The sequence below is a fragment of the Scatophagus argus genome, chromosome 8 (genome assembly GCF_020382885.2).
Source record: "Scatophagus argus isolate fScaArg1 chromosome 8, fScaArg1.pri, whole genome shotgun sequence".
Taxonomy (NCBI): domain Eukaryota; kingdom Metazoa; phylum Chordata; class Actinopteri; family Scatophagidae; genus Scatophagus; species Scatophagus argus.
The window spans coordinates 24,031,948-24,050,582 of record NC_058500.1 but is presented as its reverse complement, the minus strand read 5'-3'; the positions used below and the strand labels follow the sequence as shown (position 1 = coordinate 24,050,582).

The window sequence follows — 18,635 nt, the reverse complement described above, 5'->3', positions numbered from 1 at the left end:
GGGTCTCTTTAGCCCTGCTCCACTTAGTCTAAGTGACTCAGTGTTGACATTTTGTCTGTGTGTTCATGTGCATTCAGGGACATGCTGATCACAGACTTGCCAGCCAAGGTAACCTTTGTGGAGTTGTGTGAGGAGGTGAGAACAATGTGCAGCGTTGCCAAGCAGCAGCCCATCACGCTCAAGTGGATCGATGATGAAGGTAGGTGTGTCTCAACGTAAAATACTGTACATCACTCTACGTGCTCTGTCTCGTCAGCTGTCGCCTTTTATCCTACTGCTAAACTCAGGCTCAACAATACAGCATGGAAGCCCATTCCCTGGGCTTCTAGCCAGTCCAGAAGTCATCATTGCCACATCACACTGCACACTGGAATGACTTATAGTGCTCATATCCAGCTGTGCACACTCTACAAATTTGCTTCCATGACCAACTATGTCTGCTGCGCTGTGAATACCAGCAGTCACAGAGGTTTATTTTCATGCCTCTGCGCTGGCGATAGCTGTGGCCAGAGGCTTTATGTTCTTGATATATCTGTCCTTTCCATTCCTGTGAATGCGATATCTCATTTGTTCCAATCTGGAACAAGTCCACTTGGTCCTAGTGAGGCCGAGGCGATTTGTCAAACAACAATGAATTGATTTACATAATAAGTATTGGAATGTAGCAGTGAAACTTTCCCAGTCAAAGCATGAATTACACCGGAGAGCAATGTGTCGTTAAAAGACATTGCTCACAGTCGCAAGTGTGCAAGTATTTAAAACAGAAACTCACATTCACAAACCTATATGATGATGGGACGGCACCAGATTCACCTGTATGTTGTCGCGTTACTTCACTGCAAAACATGAGTTGGAGCTCGTTCTCCTGGTAAGTTATCACTGTGGGTTTGGAGGCATATTCTTTTCATTACACTTGCGGAGTGATAGTACTTTTGTGTGTTAATGCCCCTGCTGGTTTGATTGTGTTATTAACATATCCTCCTTGGCAATAGGAGTGTGACTAGTTAGCTACCCCCGCAAGTGCTTATGCGGTAGTATCTCCTCTTGTGAAGGCTTCTCAACTGTGGTAACATAGTTTTAGACTTTGTAAAAATGACAACATTTATAATATAGATAATATAATATTTACACAGTTCATTTCTCACTTAAAAGTGAATTTAATGGTGAAATAGCATACAGGAATTGTAAGAAATTATGTACTGGAGATTTTAACAAAATCACTATGACATCTGGGAATAATGCAGGTTTTATTTTGTTTGCATTCTTCACACTACATGCTACATTTTGGCCAAATCGCACTGCTAGTTTAGCAGGCAATTTTGAATACAGTACAATAGTTTGCTGACTTATTGAAGTAATGTGGCATCGTGGGAATTGTTGTCTCCATAGTGAAACTGACTCAGGCAGAAATGTTCTCGACTGAGCAAGTTTGGTGACAGGAGACCAAACGAAACACACTTTTTCACTTGAATAATTTCTCTGGCTTTGAACATTGTTGGAAAGATTTGGGATAACATAAGTCAAAAACTCAACAAAATATCCAGTCATTTTTTAAAATTTTAATGTCAAATTACTCCATATTATATTGTTCAATAATCATTTGAAATGTTTCCCCTTTGATCATCAGATTCTTAAGATTCCTACTGGTAAATTTGCCAGTGGGGGTTTTAGAACCTGTAATAAATTGAGGGTTTGTGGTCAGATTTATGAAAATTGTTCCACAAGGTTTCAGTCAAAGATCCTGCTTCACACATACGTAGTTTATTTCTGAGCAGATATGACTGAGCAAATGTTCACATACTACACATATGTAGTTAGGTCATCTCAGTTTACATTAAATTACTGTATTTTTCACAGCAGGAACTATGAATACTTATGAATACGTTGTGAACATGTGAACAATGAACTAGTACAACATCGAACAGGTGACAGTTATATTCCAGTTGTATACCCGTTTAGCCAGGCAGAAAGTGTGCATGTAAAGGTTATGATACTAAGGATAGAATAAGATTATTATATTAAAGATATTATGTTTTTCACTTTTTCACTGGCCTTGTGTGTTTAGGGGACCCTTGCACCATCTCATCTCAAATGGAGCTGCAGGAGGCACTTCGCATTTACAATAGAACCAAGAGGTCTGGACTGCTGCTGCATGGTGAGTTAACTTTTACTTTTAATTTCTTTTAATAGAACAATTTTCAACTGTTTTCCACAACTTTGTGAGACTTGAAACACTACAGTAAAGTTACATACCTTAGCAAACGCTGAAACATGTAAGGAATGACAAGGCACAACTTCATGCAATCCTTTATTATTAAATACAGTTTTAAATGAATATTCTGTGTGGAGATGGTGTTATTGTGAACCTCTGATGCAGATTGTAAAGTATAAATAGTTTGTGTGACCTTTTAACTCGTGTAAATTGAGGTTGTTCATCATCTAAATTACATATGGGTTGTTGTCATCATTTTGATGGCCTGAGCCTTTTTTTCCTCACATCTGTTCTTGGTGGAAAGAGGGGAAAAACAACAGATTGAAATGTTTGGTTTTATTTTGGGTCTTTTGCAGTATTCCCCAGTATCCCGGAGCGACCTGGCATGCCCTGCCCCGGAGAGGACAGTGAGTAAATCAGCTCTGCTTCACATCATTAAGATGAGGGATAATGTTTGACGTGAAAAACGAATTTATGTGGTCCACTTCCCAGTTAGTGTGGAAAGTGTGTGATGAAGAGTGAGAATGTATTTGAACAAGATTTCTTTCTTCCATTTTTTTCAAAATTTAAAATAAACATATGAAGCAATGAGTTACTGAGGAATTTAAGCTGCTGCTTGAAATTCCCCTTTAACGTTGCACATTCAAATGGCTCGATGGAGGAAAGGACATGTGGTCATTAAAATCAAAGGATTCGTGCTTCTGGGAGCATGACTGTGCTCAGCCAATTTCATGGCAGTCTTCTTAGGGTATATAATATCTTGCGTGCAAATTTGAGCATTTGTTTCGATTACCTGCTCACACCAGTAAAGGAATCGCTGCAATGACTGGATTCACTCGTGATGGCTTCAACTTTGTTCAACTTTGATTTGTGAATTCAAGCCAGTGAGTATTTGCAAACCATCCTGACAGTGCTGACCTTTAATATAATGGAGAGCCTGAGCGTTTAAAAATGAAGGAATCATATTGGCTGTGAGTTGTAGTTTAGTTGTACAGATTGTTTTTGCGTTCAGCTGTAAGACGTGAGTTGATTGTACAAATACAACTCTGAAAGAAACTGAATTAATTAACATATTTTTTGTGTCCAGTTATTAGATTGGTAAATGACTTGACTCAATGCTGCTGTCGTTTTTTAGATAAAAACAGTCTTGTTGAACCTACAGGTGGAGGTGCACCAATTGCAACTTTCTTGGGCGTTTTCCGATTTTCTTTCTGAGAACTATAATTGACAGCGCTAACAAACAAAAAATCAGCTTTCATTCAGTTTTTTGAAAAGGTGCCAAAGCTAACTTCTGCTTTGGGGCTAACCGCTTCACTTTGCAAACAGTGGTGGAACAGCACATGGGAGCTTTGCTTGGTCTTGAGAAGTCCGACTGACATTTGGACATTTACAGTGAGCTAAACTTAAGGCTAACTCTGCCTACACTTCTGCCTCGCTGCACACCATCACTCACCGCTCACTCTCTCGCTTTACCGCTCACACACACACACACACACTGCTCTGTTTCTCCTCTGTTTCTAGAAGGAGCCATGCTACTTTGGTAACACTCTGTTCTCAACCATGGAAAACAGCTGATCAAATAGGGTCATGAATTCCTTCATTTTCCTCATAATTACTTTGACCTTTTCACTGCTCATACCAAAGAAAGATAGGAGAGGCTGCTGAGGATTGAATCTGGCACTGAACTTTAGCTAGCTTTAACCGCTTTTCCTTTGCTTATGTCCTCTTCACTCACGGTGAAGAAATTGTTAGCCTGCGGCTGCAAGTTAGTGTCAGTGCCGCTGTGCTTACGGCATATAGTGGATGCATAAAACGGACCGACTTGGAATCTGAAATAGGGGAGATGGACTGGCCAGTTTCCAAAGTCAAGGACCGCTATCCTCCATCTGATTCAACAGAGTGACTTTCCTGAAATGCTTGGTCATTTCATGGTGCTAAATGTTATTGAAACATGCAATATATGGTTTCCCCCAGTAGTGACAGGTGACCAAATGAAACATGCTGTTACCTCGGATAAATTCACAGATTTCTCTGGGTATGAACATTGTTGGAAACATTTGGGATAATGTAAACTCAAAATTCAACTAAATATATAACTGAGGTCTCATCATTTTTAGACATTTCAATGTAGAAATGCACCATATTATGTCTTTAGATAACCAGTGAAATGACCTTAAATCTATACAATGCAATTGTGAGCTGGCATGCTTTATGTAAAGAGCCTAAAGAGTGTTCGCAAACTTTGTCAGTTCAGTTATTGTTGTGTTAATGTAACTAGTCAGTGTGGACTCTGCTGCTGTCTCCCTCGCTCTCTCTCACATACTCCCATATTGTTTGCTGCACTCCCTCACTATCTATTTGCTGTGACAGCATGTTTCAGCAGTTTGTGGACTGTACCCCTGAGTGTGTATGCGTGTGTTTGATGGAAGGGAGAGCCCTGTGCGTTGCCCTGTGGCAGACTTCACTGTGTGAAGAGCATGACTGTCATTCTGTAGGAAGGTAATGATGGATGCACACATGCACAGTCTCACACACACCAAGTTAGTGACTATGTTTTTTGGAAAGCTTTGCTCGTTGTGCTGATACCTCATGCTGTATATGTAACACTTAGAGCAGTGGCCGCCTGATGTGTTTTCTCCAGTGTAAACGTCATTTGCTAGTTGTTGACATACATGAGTGGAAACAGGAGGGAAGAACAGAGCTGCTGTTCACAGAGAGGAGGAGAAGGGAGACAATAATGTGGAGGGGGAAGGGACACTGTTACTAATTCCTTGTTGGGAATGTGTTTTTTTTGTGTGCTTTTCAAGGCTAACTCTGTACTAAAATCTCTTGATAAAACATGCCTTGTAAAAATATTTGAAACGTTAAAGGGTCATTTCATTCAAATCACAAAAACCATGAACGTCTCATTTGCCCTTGTAGAATTTAACGATGCCGAGAGTTTTGTTTTTCTTCTGTGTTATTTTGAATTGTACTCCACTCAGACTTCCACTCCATCACAAGAGAGGTAAACTTAATTTGTTATTTTGGTAAAATATACCAAGTAGCAGGGAGTGTTTGGGATGCTACTGTCAAGTGCCATTTCACAGAGCTCAGACTGTTATTGATATTCATGATTAGAGGATATTTTTCTGCTGTTCCACAGGATAAAAACGGCATGTTACCAAAAACCAAGTAAATGTTTCACTGCTGTAGTGAGCCTTCATTACCCTGTATTATATGAGAAGTAGTGCAGAGTTCAGGAAAACCCTAAATAACTGTGCAAACTGCTTGTCAGACTAGGTGTAACAAGGACAAGAAACTACCTGCATACTATATTTGAGTTGAGATGCAACATTTAGCCAATTAATTAATTAATTAGACAATGGAAAGAAAATGATATTTTTTTTAGCTATTTGGGTAATTCATGATTCATTTCAGTCATTTTTCAAGCAAAATATTTGCTGGTTCCAACTTTTTAAATAAACTTATTTGTAACTTTTTCATTTGTGACAGTTAATAAAGAATTTTTGAGTTTGGGAACAAAAGAAACAATTTTAAGAGATCACTTTTTGCTCTGGGAAATTGCATTGAGCATTTTTCACAGTTTTCCCGTTTCTTCATAGACTAAACACTTAAAATGTGAAAATAATCCCCAGATTATTCCATAGTGAAAATAGTAGCAGCTGTACTGACATTTAATAGAGCAAATGTGTGTTTACTGCATATGTGGAGGGATTTGTAATATATTTAATCTGGGATATCTTCATGTGGTCAGTACATCTTTTCATATGTCTGTCTTGTACAGTATAGTCCATAAATGATCCTCCCACTACTTGTATTTAACTCTAACTCTTTAATTCTAAAACTAGATATTGTGTTTTATGAATCATTTATTGAATGTCTATATATATATATATCCTTCTTATGTTAAATAGGGAGGTTAAACTAAATTGTCAGTTAATAACCTGTAATGTATGTTCAGATGACCCCAAGAGATAACAGAAAAACTACTCAGTATCAAGTCTCCCAATATATTTGTAATTTAATAGTAAATGTAATAAAAATACTATTAACTAAGAGTCTATTTTAAGAAGGTACATGAATATTGTTGATTGATTATACAACTAAAACAGGAAGAATTAAAAATTATATTTCTCATGAATCCATTATGGCCTCTTTTCTTATTAATGGGCTGCATGAAGATTGTTTGCTAACAATCACAAAATGCATTGCATTTTATAATAAATTTGGCAATGACGCAAAATAATGATAATTCATCAGTGTCTGAATTTTTAATGTACTCCTCACTGCAGAGCAAATGTTTGAATGCTGGAAATAGTCAGTAATTTAATATTCATCCTCTGGGGACATTTGTACTATATTTAGAAGAAATTCATCCAATATTTCATTGTTGACCAAAGTAGTGGACCAACACCACCTTCGCTTAAAACAAGTTGGCATTCATTTTTCCTATAGCTTATCACCAAAGAAACTCTAATATAGGAAGAACTACCACTCTCTTACTCTTCCGGTTATGTAGGGGGCGCTTGTGAGATAGTCCAACATGAATGCGGGCTGATGGAGCTGTAGCCCCAACATGTAACTTTTATGGTGCAAAACTTTCTACTAATTTTTTTTTATGTTTTTGGTATGAACAGTTACAGAAACAATAGATACAGTTCTGTTAGATTCAAATTTCGTGTTTTTTTTGTGATGAAATACCTTTTTGTATTATTATTTAGGTATTTGCAGCATACACGGAAGTTTACGTCATTCGCCATTTTGGCTTCACGCGTCAATCAAGCACAAGTGTGTGTTTTGTTTTAACCGTCTGCTGTAGCTATCGTTAGGAAAATGCCTAAGGACTATAATACACAAAACTGAAACCATATTATTATTATTGTTGTTATGTTCACATGATCATAGCTGAAGTTGGCCTACCGTAACGTAATGCTGCTAGTCGTACATCTTTAACCGACCAATCAGCATACAGTAGCAGAATCCTTTATTGACAAAACTGTCTACCCTTGCAGAAAAACGAATGGCCATTAGTATTTTTTTTCTTTTCAATTCTGACATACGTTGATAATATATTTGCAAAAACTAAAATAAAATCTGGACTTTTTGGTCTAGAAGCAGGTATAACACCTTGTTTTGTGCCATAAAATCAACTGTCTTTGTTCTGTCTTGCAATGCAATTAAATTCTCACCAAATTAAACTAGTATAATAATTTTGAACAGTTGGCTTCCAGTCTGCCTGCTGAATGTCCTACATGGTAAATTTATGTTACCAAAATAAATACAGAAATGTTGTGTTGACGTAAAAATGTACAAGTACATGTACAGAAATACACAAGTATCCCCTTGGAAGTAGCTTGCTTCTGCCTTTTGTTCAGCCATAAAATGTGATTTAGTCTGTGCGTGTGTGTTTGTGTGCGTGCGTGTTTGTGCGCAGTGAACAGACCCCCTTCTGTGTGGAGAGCGAATGATGGAGGGTGGGAATCCTAGATGATGCTCTCAGCTTGCCTTGCACCGGATTCTCCAGCAGACCCCTTCCCACCACCAGCACACCACCAAGCCACGCCCAACCCCCACAGCCCCACCTTCTCCCTCCCACTGCCACCACGCTTTCCCAGCATCCCCTTCTCTGTCGCTCAGCTGTGTGGCACCGCTATCTCACCAGGGAGGAGCCTACCACGCTACTGCATCACACAAGACACAGAGGCAGGCCAGGGACACAGTGTGAAAGTGAATGACAGGGAGGGAGAGGGGGGAGGGAGACGGTGAGCATTGTACCGTGCAGATATCAGCTTCTAATATACAAGGCTGGCACTCCATTTTTTTCCTTTCCTCTTCTATTTTTGGCTCTGGCTGCCACACCAAAAAAGCACAAAGATACGACTTCATCAAGGATAACTAGTCCAAGAAGAAGAAGAAGAAGAAGAAGGGAGAGAGAGAGACAGCGAGAAAATTAAACAGGCAAAAGCAAGGCCGCTATCAGCTGTGAGGAGGGAGGGGGTGAGAGAGAGAGAGAGAGAGAGACAGAGAGAGAGAGGAAGAAAGGGCGAGGGAGAGAGAGAGGGCGGGAGGGAGGAAATAATTAAATAAATCCCAGGGAGGAGAGAGAAAGAGGGAGGGATTGTCAGAGAGAGGGAGAGGAGGGGATGAAGCAGTGTGTATCCTTGCTGGCTCACCACACATACACACACACACGTACACACATACACACACACGCACACTTAGCCTGGATAATGTGCTGAAAGAGGTGGAGAAAAAGGAAGAAGGCAAACTGGTGAGCTATCTATCTCTGCATCCTTCCATCCATCCATCCATACATTCCATCTTTTCAGCAATCCGTCTGCGTTTCCACGCCATACCCCGAGACAATGGATTTAGAAGAGTGTGTCCTTGCGTGGGTTCTTGTTTGTGTGTATGTGTGTACGATCTATCTGGCTCCATGATTAGCATGTGTGATTGATTCCTCCTTATTGCTGGTCGTGTCATGCATTGCAGGCAGGGATTGTGTGCATGCAACCTGCTAGCTGTGTTAGCGTGACTGGTGCCTGGCTGGCTTCCTTTAGTGTTTTGTTGCCCTAGAAGGCTGTCTGGCAGTCCACTCAGGGGCTGCACCTGCTGACGAGCGCGACATGGTGTTGGTGTGCAGTTGTGTGTGGAAGGTTGCAATGTTATGACAGTGTATGATTCAGCCATTATCTGAGAATAGTACGGGTCTTAAATTCAAATGTGCTGTAATGAGTCCCATCCACCTCTGATATAATGGCTATGATGCACACTGAATGCACGCTGGTTGGTCTAAATGCCATTTCATAGGCTTATCCATCCTGCCAGGAATACTGTCAGAGGACTTTTATTTTTAGAAATGTTCAAATCATGAAAACTATAGAATATTGAATATTGGCTAAAATGTCAGCTTGAAGATTGACCTTCAAAACAACACTTGATGTACCCTTAATTGCAGGCAAAATGCCTGTCTCTGTCAGCCGGGATGTATATGTGTGTGTCTGTGTGTGTGGAGTGGTTCCAGAGGATTGCTTACCTGGTAGCATTGCTCATTGCCACAGAGGAGGGGCTCAAAGTAGAGTTAAAAACATGGTGTTCTTTCCTCACTCTCTTCTTCCCTCCCTGTTTAACGGAAAGAAAAGGAAGTCTGATACAGCTGTGTATGTTACAGGAAAATTTTGTAAGAAAAAATGAAATTAATCAATCAATCAAAATCAGTTTACTTCTCATGGATAGTGCTACTTAACCTCTGAAAATAAGTGCATAATTTCTTGTGTTGTCCTGGAGGAACTTGGTCTCACTGGCCTTGGAGACAGTGCATTTTTAACAAAAGGCTTGTGTTACAAGCCTGAGTGTAGGGATGAAGTTTGAAAGACCTGGATGTCTACCAGGCAGGAATGTTTTCTTGAGACTCTTTCAGATTGCACTATGGGAAATGTAGGAGTCTGATGCATAGGAAGAATTCAAATGCCTTTGCCTCTGCTACTTCAGTTTTGACCTTTTTTTTTTCATTTTGCATGATAATGACAAAAACTAATGACAAAAAGACAATTTGTGTAGAACAACTGAAGCTTTCTTTTGGCAGTGTGTTTTTTGAATCAGCTTCCGCTCCGATTTGCTTCTTTGACCAGTGACTGTGGCTGAATCTCCCAGTAGCATTTAGAGCTGAATTGTCCTTGAGTTGCATTTCATTGGTTTCGCCTGACATTATGCTCTTGTTAGCTGAGCGCATGCCTTGGCCTGTCTCAAAATGCCAGATGAGTGTTCATCACTAGTTATTTCTTCTTACAGCAACGTGATTAGCTCATCTCATGCGCGTTTGTTAGCATTTTGGTGGCCATTCTTCTTCCAATTAAGTTTTCCTACAAGGATTGCAATGTGTGTAAACAAATGATTGCTTTAGAGTCTGTTAAGCACAGATATATAATTGTCAGATCCTGGTTGAAGCTGACTGATACCATGCTGTGATGGGCAATTCGGAGGATCTTAGCGAAGGGTCAGCTTGGCTTTTTGAAGAAATCAAAGACCTATACGGCTGTTCATAAGTAAAAGTCACAGTCTGTCCAAAGAATCCAGAACACTTAGTCCCAGGAACTACTTTTCAAGGATCTAAAAGGTTCCTTCTGTCTGTTGTGACTATACATCAACAAGGACGGCATACTGTCATTGGCCCATTTGTTGTATGCTTTTTTCTGCAACTCCATGCTGATGTGCCAAAGGACAATGAAATGTTCAGTTCAGTTCAGTTCAGTTCAGTCAGTTCTTGTACTTGTACTTGTGGAAAGCACTAGCCCTTGAGCAGGGACTTTTTTGGGGTAAAATGATGTCTCTGGAATTTAATTTAGACCATGATCCCTGCAGTGGAAATGTTCTTCCAAAGGTTCTTAGTCCCAGAGGAAAGTTCCTGCAGTGGAAATGCAGATTGCTGTACGTAACTGAGGGAAAAATCTGACTATTTAGAAACAAATTTGGATAATTAAAAATAAGTAAACCCATTATACTGTTAAATTAACATGTTTATCTGTGGAGGAACATTGAAAATATCATGAAAACTGTGAAATGGGAATAAAGAGTGGCAAAAAAGCTCTGGTATCTCTCACCTCTCATTATAATATAGGGACATTGCCACCTGTTGTTAAATATTAAGGCCACTTCATATGCCTTGATTAAGCTATTTTCCCAAAGAAAGAAAGGCAATGCCGTGTGGGAAGTGTTACATTTTATATCCCAACACCAGGCTCAGTGCTCGTCCTACAGGGCTTTCCCATGATTCACTGTCCAGGTGACACTGTGCATTGTTTGCTACAGTTCATTCCTCTGATGCTGGACTAGTGGTAAAGGCTCAGCCCTTTTTACTTTAAATGTTTTTTCTGCCTAAAGTGATGAGGCACTTTAACATTCAGCCTGCCTGTCCTTGGCTTGCTCTTTGCAGTGCTAGGAGGTGAATACAGAGCTGGAGTATTACATCTCAGAACCTATATCTGGTTCGGGGGCATTCGGGGCTGTTTTGAGCTGTAGTGGCCGTGCTCTGTGCAATCTGAGTCATCCTGTGTATCGATCCTTATGCTGCTTCTAACTGTTTATGAGCCTGTGTAGGACTGTGGCTGTGTGTGTGTGTGTGTGTGTGTTTGGTTGGAAGATACTTTCCTGTGTCACAGTTCTGCTGACTTGTCACTGACCTGTTAGCAGCACTTTTTGGATAATGCTTGGTGTAAAGGCCCATTCTGCAGTGCAGCCATTGGTATGCAGTGCTACATAATGATATATCTGCTTCCATTTGCTCTTGTTAGTGGATGTGACTGTATCAGTGTATTTCAGCAGCTGCAGCTCTCCTGTAGGTATTGTGACATATGGGTTAGAGGTCCCATTGGGACTGCATTATGGAGTTGCAGTCAGCTTGTATGCCATTAAACTAGTTAACTGGTGACCACCAGATTCAATACACAGGCATGGTAAGCCTCTCATGGTACCAGCATGAGTCACTAAAGATGGAGCTGCATCTGTTTTCCTCATGTTTGATTGTTAAATCACAATGCTTAGCTCAGAAGCTGTCCAGTACCATTACACACCACATCATCCCCCATTATCAGAACATGTACACACACACTCCTCCAAGTGCAAAAAATGGTTGTAAAGGATAGGCTCTGCATTTGGCTTGATTGAACTTTTTATACCTCTGCACTACAATAGTTGGATGCATTATGTTTTTGGGTTATCCGTTCTTACGTCCCATTCCACTCGGGCTTGAAATGAACTGATTCGAATTTGCTGTTCAAAAGTCAAATGCCACCGTGATCTCACAAGACATGTTTTTAGCTTGAACTCAATAATTCATACACTAATTATGAAAAGATTTCAGCATCTAACAGGATAAAATTATAAAGTGGTGACATTTAATATGTAAAATGTGAAAGATCAACTTCACTGTGACATCAGAATGTTTTCCGCCCATTATTCAGCACCATAACTCAGGATTGTGACCATATTTCAGACACTGATCTTTGGTGTCTTTGGTGAAACTGTGCTGATTGTACAGATCCAGTGTTCTGCCTGGTTGAGCTGAAGATCAAGTACTGCTTCTCGAGTAAATGTGTGAAGATTCTGTTCTGATTCTTCTTTGCGGCAACATCCATATTTGAAGCATTGTAGTCCACCACAAGCTCACTGATTTGAATGGTACAGAGCTTCAGGTGACTGTCATGTGATGAAGATCTCTGTCGGTCGCTACATGCATTATATAGACTAAAGTATTGGGACACACCTCTTTATTGTTGAATTTAGGTGGGGTATGGGGCTGTTCTTCAGGGGTTTGGGCTGGGCCCCTTACTTCCAGGGAAGGGAAACTTTGATGCGTCAGCATACCAAGACATTTTGGACAATGCCATGCTTCCTACTTGGTGCCAACAGTCTGGGGACCTGAAAACCCATCAAACACCTTTGGGATGAACTTGAGTGGAGATTGTAAGCCAGGCCTTTTTGTTCAGCCAATCAGTGCCTGACCTCACAGATGCTCTCCTGCATGAATGGGCAAAATTCCCACAGAAACATTCCAGAATCTTGTGGAAAGCCTGTCCTGAGAGTGAGAAGCTGTTATAGCAGCAAAGGGAGGGACCAGCTCCATATTAATGTCTGTGTATTTAGAATGCAATGGCATTAAAGTCCGTGTTGGTGTAATGTGTGTCCCAAAACATTTGTCCATATAGTGTTTCTGGTGAGATCTTGGTGAAATTATAAAAAAATATCAAATGTCAGCCTCAGCTTATTCCGGTGCATTCCACAGATTCTCGATCAGGTTGGAACCTGGAGAGTCTGTGTACTTCCTCATAAAAAAAAATATGTATTTTTTTAAAAAACGGAAAATAAAATAATTTAAAGCACACGCCAGTGGTGATAAAATGAAACATCTGCACATGCAGTTGCTGTGGTCCTTGAGACATTCTTGAGCTGTTTCCAAAATGTCACAGGGTGCATCGTCCAGTTGGGGGGAGACTGTTGCTGACAGGAAGAGCCACGCCATGACGGGGGAGGTGTGTGTGCGGGGGCGGGGTGTATTTGCTCTGCAACATTTAGTTGGGTGATGTGTGTCAAGGAACACCCACATGATTGCCAGAACCTGAAGATTTACCCAAAAACATTGCATTTGGTTCCAGCAGACAAAATGTTTGATACAGTACATACTTTTGTTTAATACAGTTCACTAAAGTGTTTTCTGTAAATCCCCCAACTTCACATAAGCATAATACTACATTATTGATTATGGCACCCCATTGCAAGGTACCTAGATCTTATTTAGGCAGTTGGCCATAATTACATTGCACCATCCCCGATCAGTCAGATAATCAGATTTTATTTGTGTGTAAACCCTTCTGTGTGTGTGTGACCCTTCTCACCCTGCACATGGACTCTTTGAGAATCTCCCTTCAGGCAGGAGGTTACGGTCCATTCGGACCAAAACCTCACGCCACAAGAACAGTTTCTTCCCCTGTGCTGTTACACTGTTGAACACCAACTGACTAACATGCTGCCCTGCACCTTAGTAACTGATTTTTGCTCATGTCATTATCCACCTGCTGTTCATTTGCACTGTTTACCTCACCCACTTGCACTATACTCCACCCTGCACTACCTCACTTTTGGACTACCTCCAGAACCATATTTATTTTCCTTATTTTATTTTATTTTATTTTATTTTGTGTTACCTTATTCTATTTTATTTTATTCTTCTATTATATGTTACTTGTTACGTTCTATGTATGCACCAATCACTAAGACAAATTCCTAGTAATGTGAAACCTCTTCACTTACAATGGCAACAAAGTCTTTTCTGTTTTTGTTTCTGTTTCTGTTTCTAAACAAAGACAAACAGTTAAGTTATTATCCAAACTGTTTAGTGTTATAGACATTACAAGCAACATTTCCAGGTATGCTCATTTTAAGCTTTACCTCAAAATAAAATGGTTTAAATCATCTATGTTTACAACCTGTCTGATCTTCTAATAGCCCCAGCAGACATTGTTGTACTGATGCCACTGTGTTCCCATGATCTCAGCAATGCCTAACGTATAGAAATGATGGTGACAACTACAAAAAAAAACTGTTGCTTGAAGGCTAGCTGATGGCCTTTGATCAGAGGCTCACAGGTGGATGCACAGCTTCAGAAGAAAGACAAGTCAGACAGTGTTCCCTTTTGTCAGTTGTATCATAAAAGCAATAAACACAGAGGAGCCTTGAAGGAGTAACATAAAAACAGACCTGACCCTCGTGATAATGATTTCTCTCTACTTTCATAGTATCTGCGCTCTCTCAGGCAGACAGGTGGCTTTTTGATGCTGTCTTGGCTGATAGTTACTCACTCATTTTCACTTTGCCTTGTCTCTTCTTGGTTGTCTGACACCCACACAGATCCAGTATGGGCTCTGTGGTGCAAGAGCCGAGAGCGTACTCCAGTTTTCTTAGATCAGGACAGAGGGCCAGAAAGTCGGTGTGCTTATTTATGAGCTCCCACCTGCCACTGGTGACTGACACGCTGACTGTGGGGAGTAAATCCTCTTTATACTAGACAATTATCAAAAACCAACCAAAAGAGAAACCTATAATTTATGTATGCAATCATCTCAAAAAATCCTTCCTTTCTTTTGTGTAGGTATGGATACTGATGCAGATATTTTTTTGGATTAAAGTTACCAATAACTTTTTTTCTGATATTCAGAAGCTGACTCATTGTTGGTGGTGGCACGGTGGTGCAGTGGTTAGCACTGTCGTCTCATAGCAAGAGGGTAAACCCGAATCCCGGTCTGGGCACTTCTATGTGGAGTTTGCATGTTCTCCCTGTGCCTGCGTGGGTTTTCTCCTCCCACAATACCAAAAACATGCACATGCTACTCTAAATTGTCCCTAGGTGTGAGTGTGAGAGTGTGTGGTTGTCTGTCTTTGTGTGTCAGCCCTGTGACTGACTGGCGACCAGTCCAGGGTGAACCCCGCCTCTCGCCCGTAGTCAGCTGGGATAGGCTCCAGCTCCCCCGCGACCCTGATGGATAAGCGGTATAGAAAATGGATGGATGGACTCATAGTCGGTTTTGATCCCTCTCGAGTCCCAGTGGTAAGGGAAAACACATATTGATCAAGTAACAGACTTGCACACAACACCGGGGCTCTTTCTATAAAGTGAATGTCTGTACTTTCACTCATTTTTTTCCCAGTTTCAGTGTCTCTCACTGCGTTCTTTTCCTCCTCTGTTAGTGGGGTCCTTTCACTTTTCAGGGTAGAGTTTCCACAGATACTCTGATTGTTCCATCATTACCTGGGGATAGATACTGGAGAAAACAAATCCTGTTCGGATGGCAGATGTGCTTCCTTTGTGCCGTAAATAGAAACTTAATTTTTCTGGGAAAAATCCTGCCTGGTGGCAGACAGTAGCAGACTGAAAGCAAGCCTTGTAAGGAACCAATATAATCGCAGATGGTGTTGTTTTACTCTGGCATTACATTGTGTTTAAAAAAAGAAGTTTAAAAATCTGTTTCCACTTTAATGATTTGGAAAAAAAAATCAAATATTACAGTCTTTTGCCAAGTATAAATGATGCGCAAATTATTTTTAAATAATGAGACACTGAAACAGAATAGCATCAAAAGGTTAACATCTAACTAACTGCATAACATCAGAGCAGTACTGTTGCATGCAGTATGTAAAGTGGGACCAGTACAACAGCTGCATCCGTAACAATACTGTTATGTAATGTAGTAGGAATTAATCGCTGCACCGAGACTGTGGCCAACCCCCTGAGGATGAAAACACAACAACACAGTGCAAGCTATAGCAGCTTCCAGGCAAGAACAGCTGCCTTGTTTAGGGGAATAATGTCACACAGCTTCCTAGTTTAACACCTCTGGTCTTTTTAATGTTACTCGTCCATTATTCAGCAACCCCAGTGTGTTCTGTGGTCCCGCAGGCAGTGGCGAACCAGAGACCAATCATTTCCTGTGTGATATTACCAGAGAGGTCTGTTTGTTGTTGATGGTAGGATATTGATCACAGCAGTCAACGTTATGAAACATAAGTAATAACTGCGACAAGTGAGAGAAATCTATCCTAAAACACTCGATCACTGTTAAGAGCTATTGCCTGAGTACCTTGTACTTCTGTGCTGATTCAGTTTGCAGTGGAGTGTTTTTTGGATCCACTAGCAGCTGGACCTAAGAATGTCACTGTTGGTGGGGCATCCATCCTTCTGTCTGTTCAACACTAGAGAAGGTAACTAGTGTTGGACAGATGCTAGACACCTTGTTCAAGTCTCAAACTGGCAGACAGTAGTGAGGCCACAACAACTACTGGCCACATTGTGATGAGCTCTGGTTTTGATATTCAGTTTTTAACAGATGATGCAGCATCTTCTCTGTAAATCACCTGTGCTCTGTTGTCCATCAAGGAAAACCTTAAAAAAAGGAGATTTTTAGATATTTTTGCTTTGATTTTTGTCTGCATAGGTAGAAGAAAGAAGTAATGTCGGTATTGCGTAGAAGAGCTTAAGTTGGGGCAACTGGACTTCAATTTGAAAGTGAAGATGTTTCACCTCTCATCCAAAAGGCCTCTTCAGTTCTGATTAGCTGGTCGGGAGTCCCAAGTATTAAAGCTAAAATTTGACGTGTACTGCAGTGGCATATCTGGAGAAAATCCTCTGTAGTCCTTTAGACACTCCAGCCACATATGAGACAGTGATGTTTTTGCCCTTCTTATCTGTCTCTCAAGAAGCATTTTGGATGAGAGATGAAATGTCTTTGCTGTTAAACTAAACTCAAGTGGCCCCCAACTTAAGCTCTTCTACGCAAGATGACCTGGACGACTGAGTATCTACACAGACATAATGCCATTATTCTGTTGCAGGCAGAGTGAGCGGTCGAACTGAGCCAGACAGCAGCCTGCTTCCCAACGCAAGCGACAGACTCTGAACAAGAACCCACATTTGTTCTTCTGCTACAGTCTCCTTCTTATCTAAATTAGAGACATCAGCATACATCTTGACCTGCAGCTTAGCTTGTTAAAGCCCTCTTTAAGGGACCAAACAAACCACTCGGGAAGAAGTACACTGCTAACGTCAGTTTGCAGGTTAGATAGCTGAATAGCTGTTCGCCTGCAGCATATTAAACAGCATGTAAATATCACTTTGGTCTGGTTAGATGCTGGTGTGGTTCTTACACTTCCCTACCACTGTCCATGATATATATACTACAGCACAGTGTTTTTTTGTCTCCTTTATCCTACAGTGTAACACTGGCACTCTGGCAGCCAGCCACCTGCTGTCAATCAAACGCAGATTCAGACATGCTCCTCCAATCAGCTGAGACAAAAAGAAGCATTTCTGATTGCCTCAGATACTTTTTTTTTTCTTCCTTTTAACTTTAAGGTGGCAATAAAACATGATGCCAATATTCTAAATTATATAACTGGATTAATACTGTGCAGTAACTTGCAAGCAGCATTTTAATGTTGTAACTTGTCAAGGTGAAGGTGGTTTAATCTGTAAAATTGCACCATATTTTTTTAGTACACTCAGACAAGTTTGTGGTGCAGGATTTCTGTTATAAGTTTGCAGTGTCCCAGTCCAAGTCAGGATATTCAAATGATGTCATTCCCCCATGATGAGCAAACTGACAAGTTAAATCTAAAGGCCTGTGAAGTGCAGGGAACATGTTTGTTTTACTCTTGTTATTGCTCATTTTTCCTCATCCTTCCTTAAAAGAGCCCATCGTTCATGGTCTGCCTCTGAGGTCGGTCTTCTTTGACATAACTTTTAATCTAAAAAACATCCTTCAAAAATGGATGTAGATTGAACCTTTTGTTAGACATTTACCCTATAAACACAAAATGCCATTGCAGCATATAATATGTATTTAGCAGCACAGTAATCCAGAGAGTGAAATGGTTTTAGCTAGCAGAGGAAGGGTTAAAGTCAGCTCTTGGGATTGGTCCAATTACTTCACCATAGCTGAAGCAACTCCCATTTACTCAATCCCACTTAATGACTGTTCCAGGCCAGCACCATCCCCTTTTATTATGTTCCAGTTTTATTTATGAATCACACACTACAACGTAGTATGAGATTATTGTGCCAGAGGGAGTAATGTACCACTACCACCACCACCACCCCATGACCTCACATCTCATGGGAAAAAGGATGTATACAAAATGGAGACTAATGTGGTGGGACAAAAATACCTTGCGGTGAGAAAATTAAGAAATTAAACTGTCAGTTTTACTGTTTTTCAGTGGTAGTATGGTTGCTATAATGTTAATCTCAAGGGCTGGAATGTTCACCCTTGCTTGGCAGCACCATCAGCTGCTCGAGGACGTTACTTTCAGTTACCACAGTCTAAGACTAGGTTTGTTCTCTGATTGCTGGGACAGGTGAATCAAGAATAAATTA

General features: G+C 40.6%; 1 protein-coding gene across 3 annotated transcripts in view; it reads left to right on the top strand.

The window, feature by feature from the left end:
• Nucleotides 1-18,635, top strand: part of prkcz (protein kinase C, zeta) — a 118,158-nt gene that overhangs the window by 12,848 nt on the left and 86,675 nt on the right. For all 3 annotated transcript variants that reach the window (XM_046397974.1, XM_046397973.1, XM_046397975.1), the window contains 3 exons: nucleotides 78-199; nucleotides 2,066-2,155; nucleotides 2,569-2,619. In XM_046397974.1, coding sequence (XP_046253930.1) covers nucleotides 82-199; nucleotides 2,066-2,155; nucleotides 2,569-2,619 — 259 coding nt within the window. In that variant the 5' untranslated portion in view covers nucleotides 78-81. The remainder of the gene's footprint in view (nucleotides 1-77; nucleotides 200-2,065; nucleotides 2,156-2,568; nucleotides 2,620-18,635) is intronic.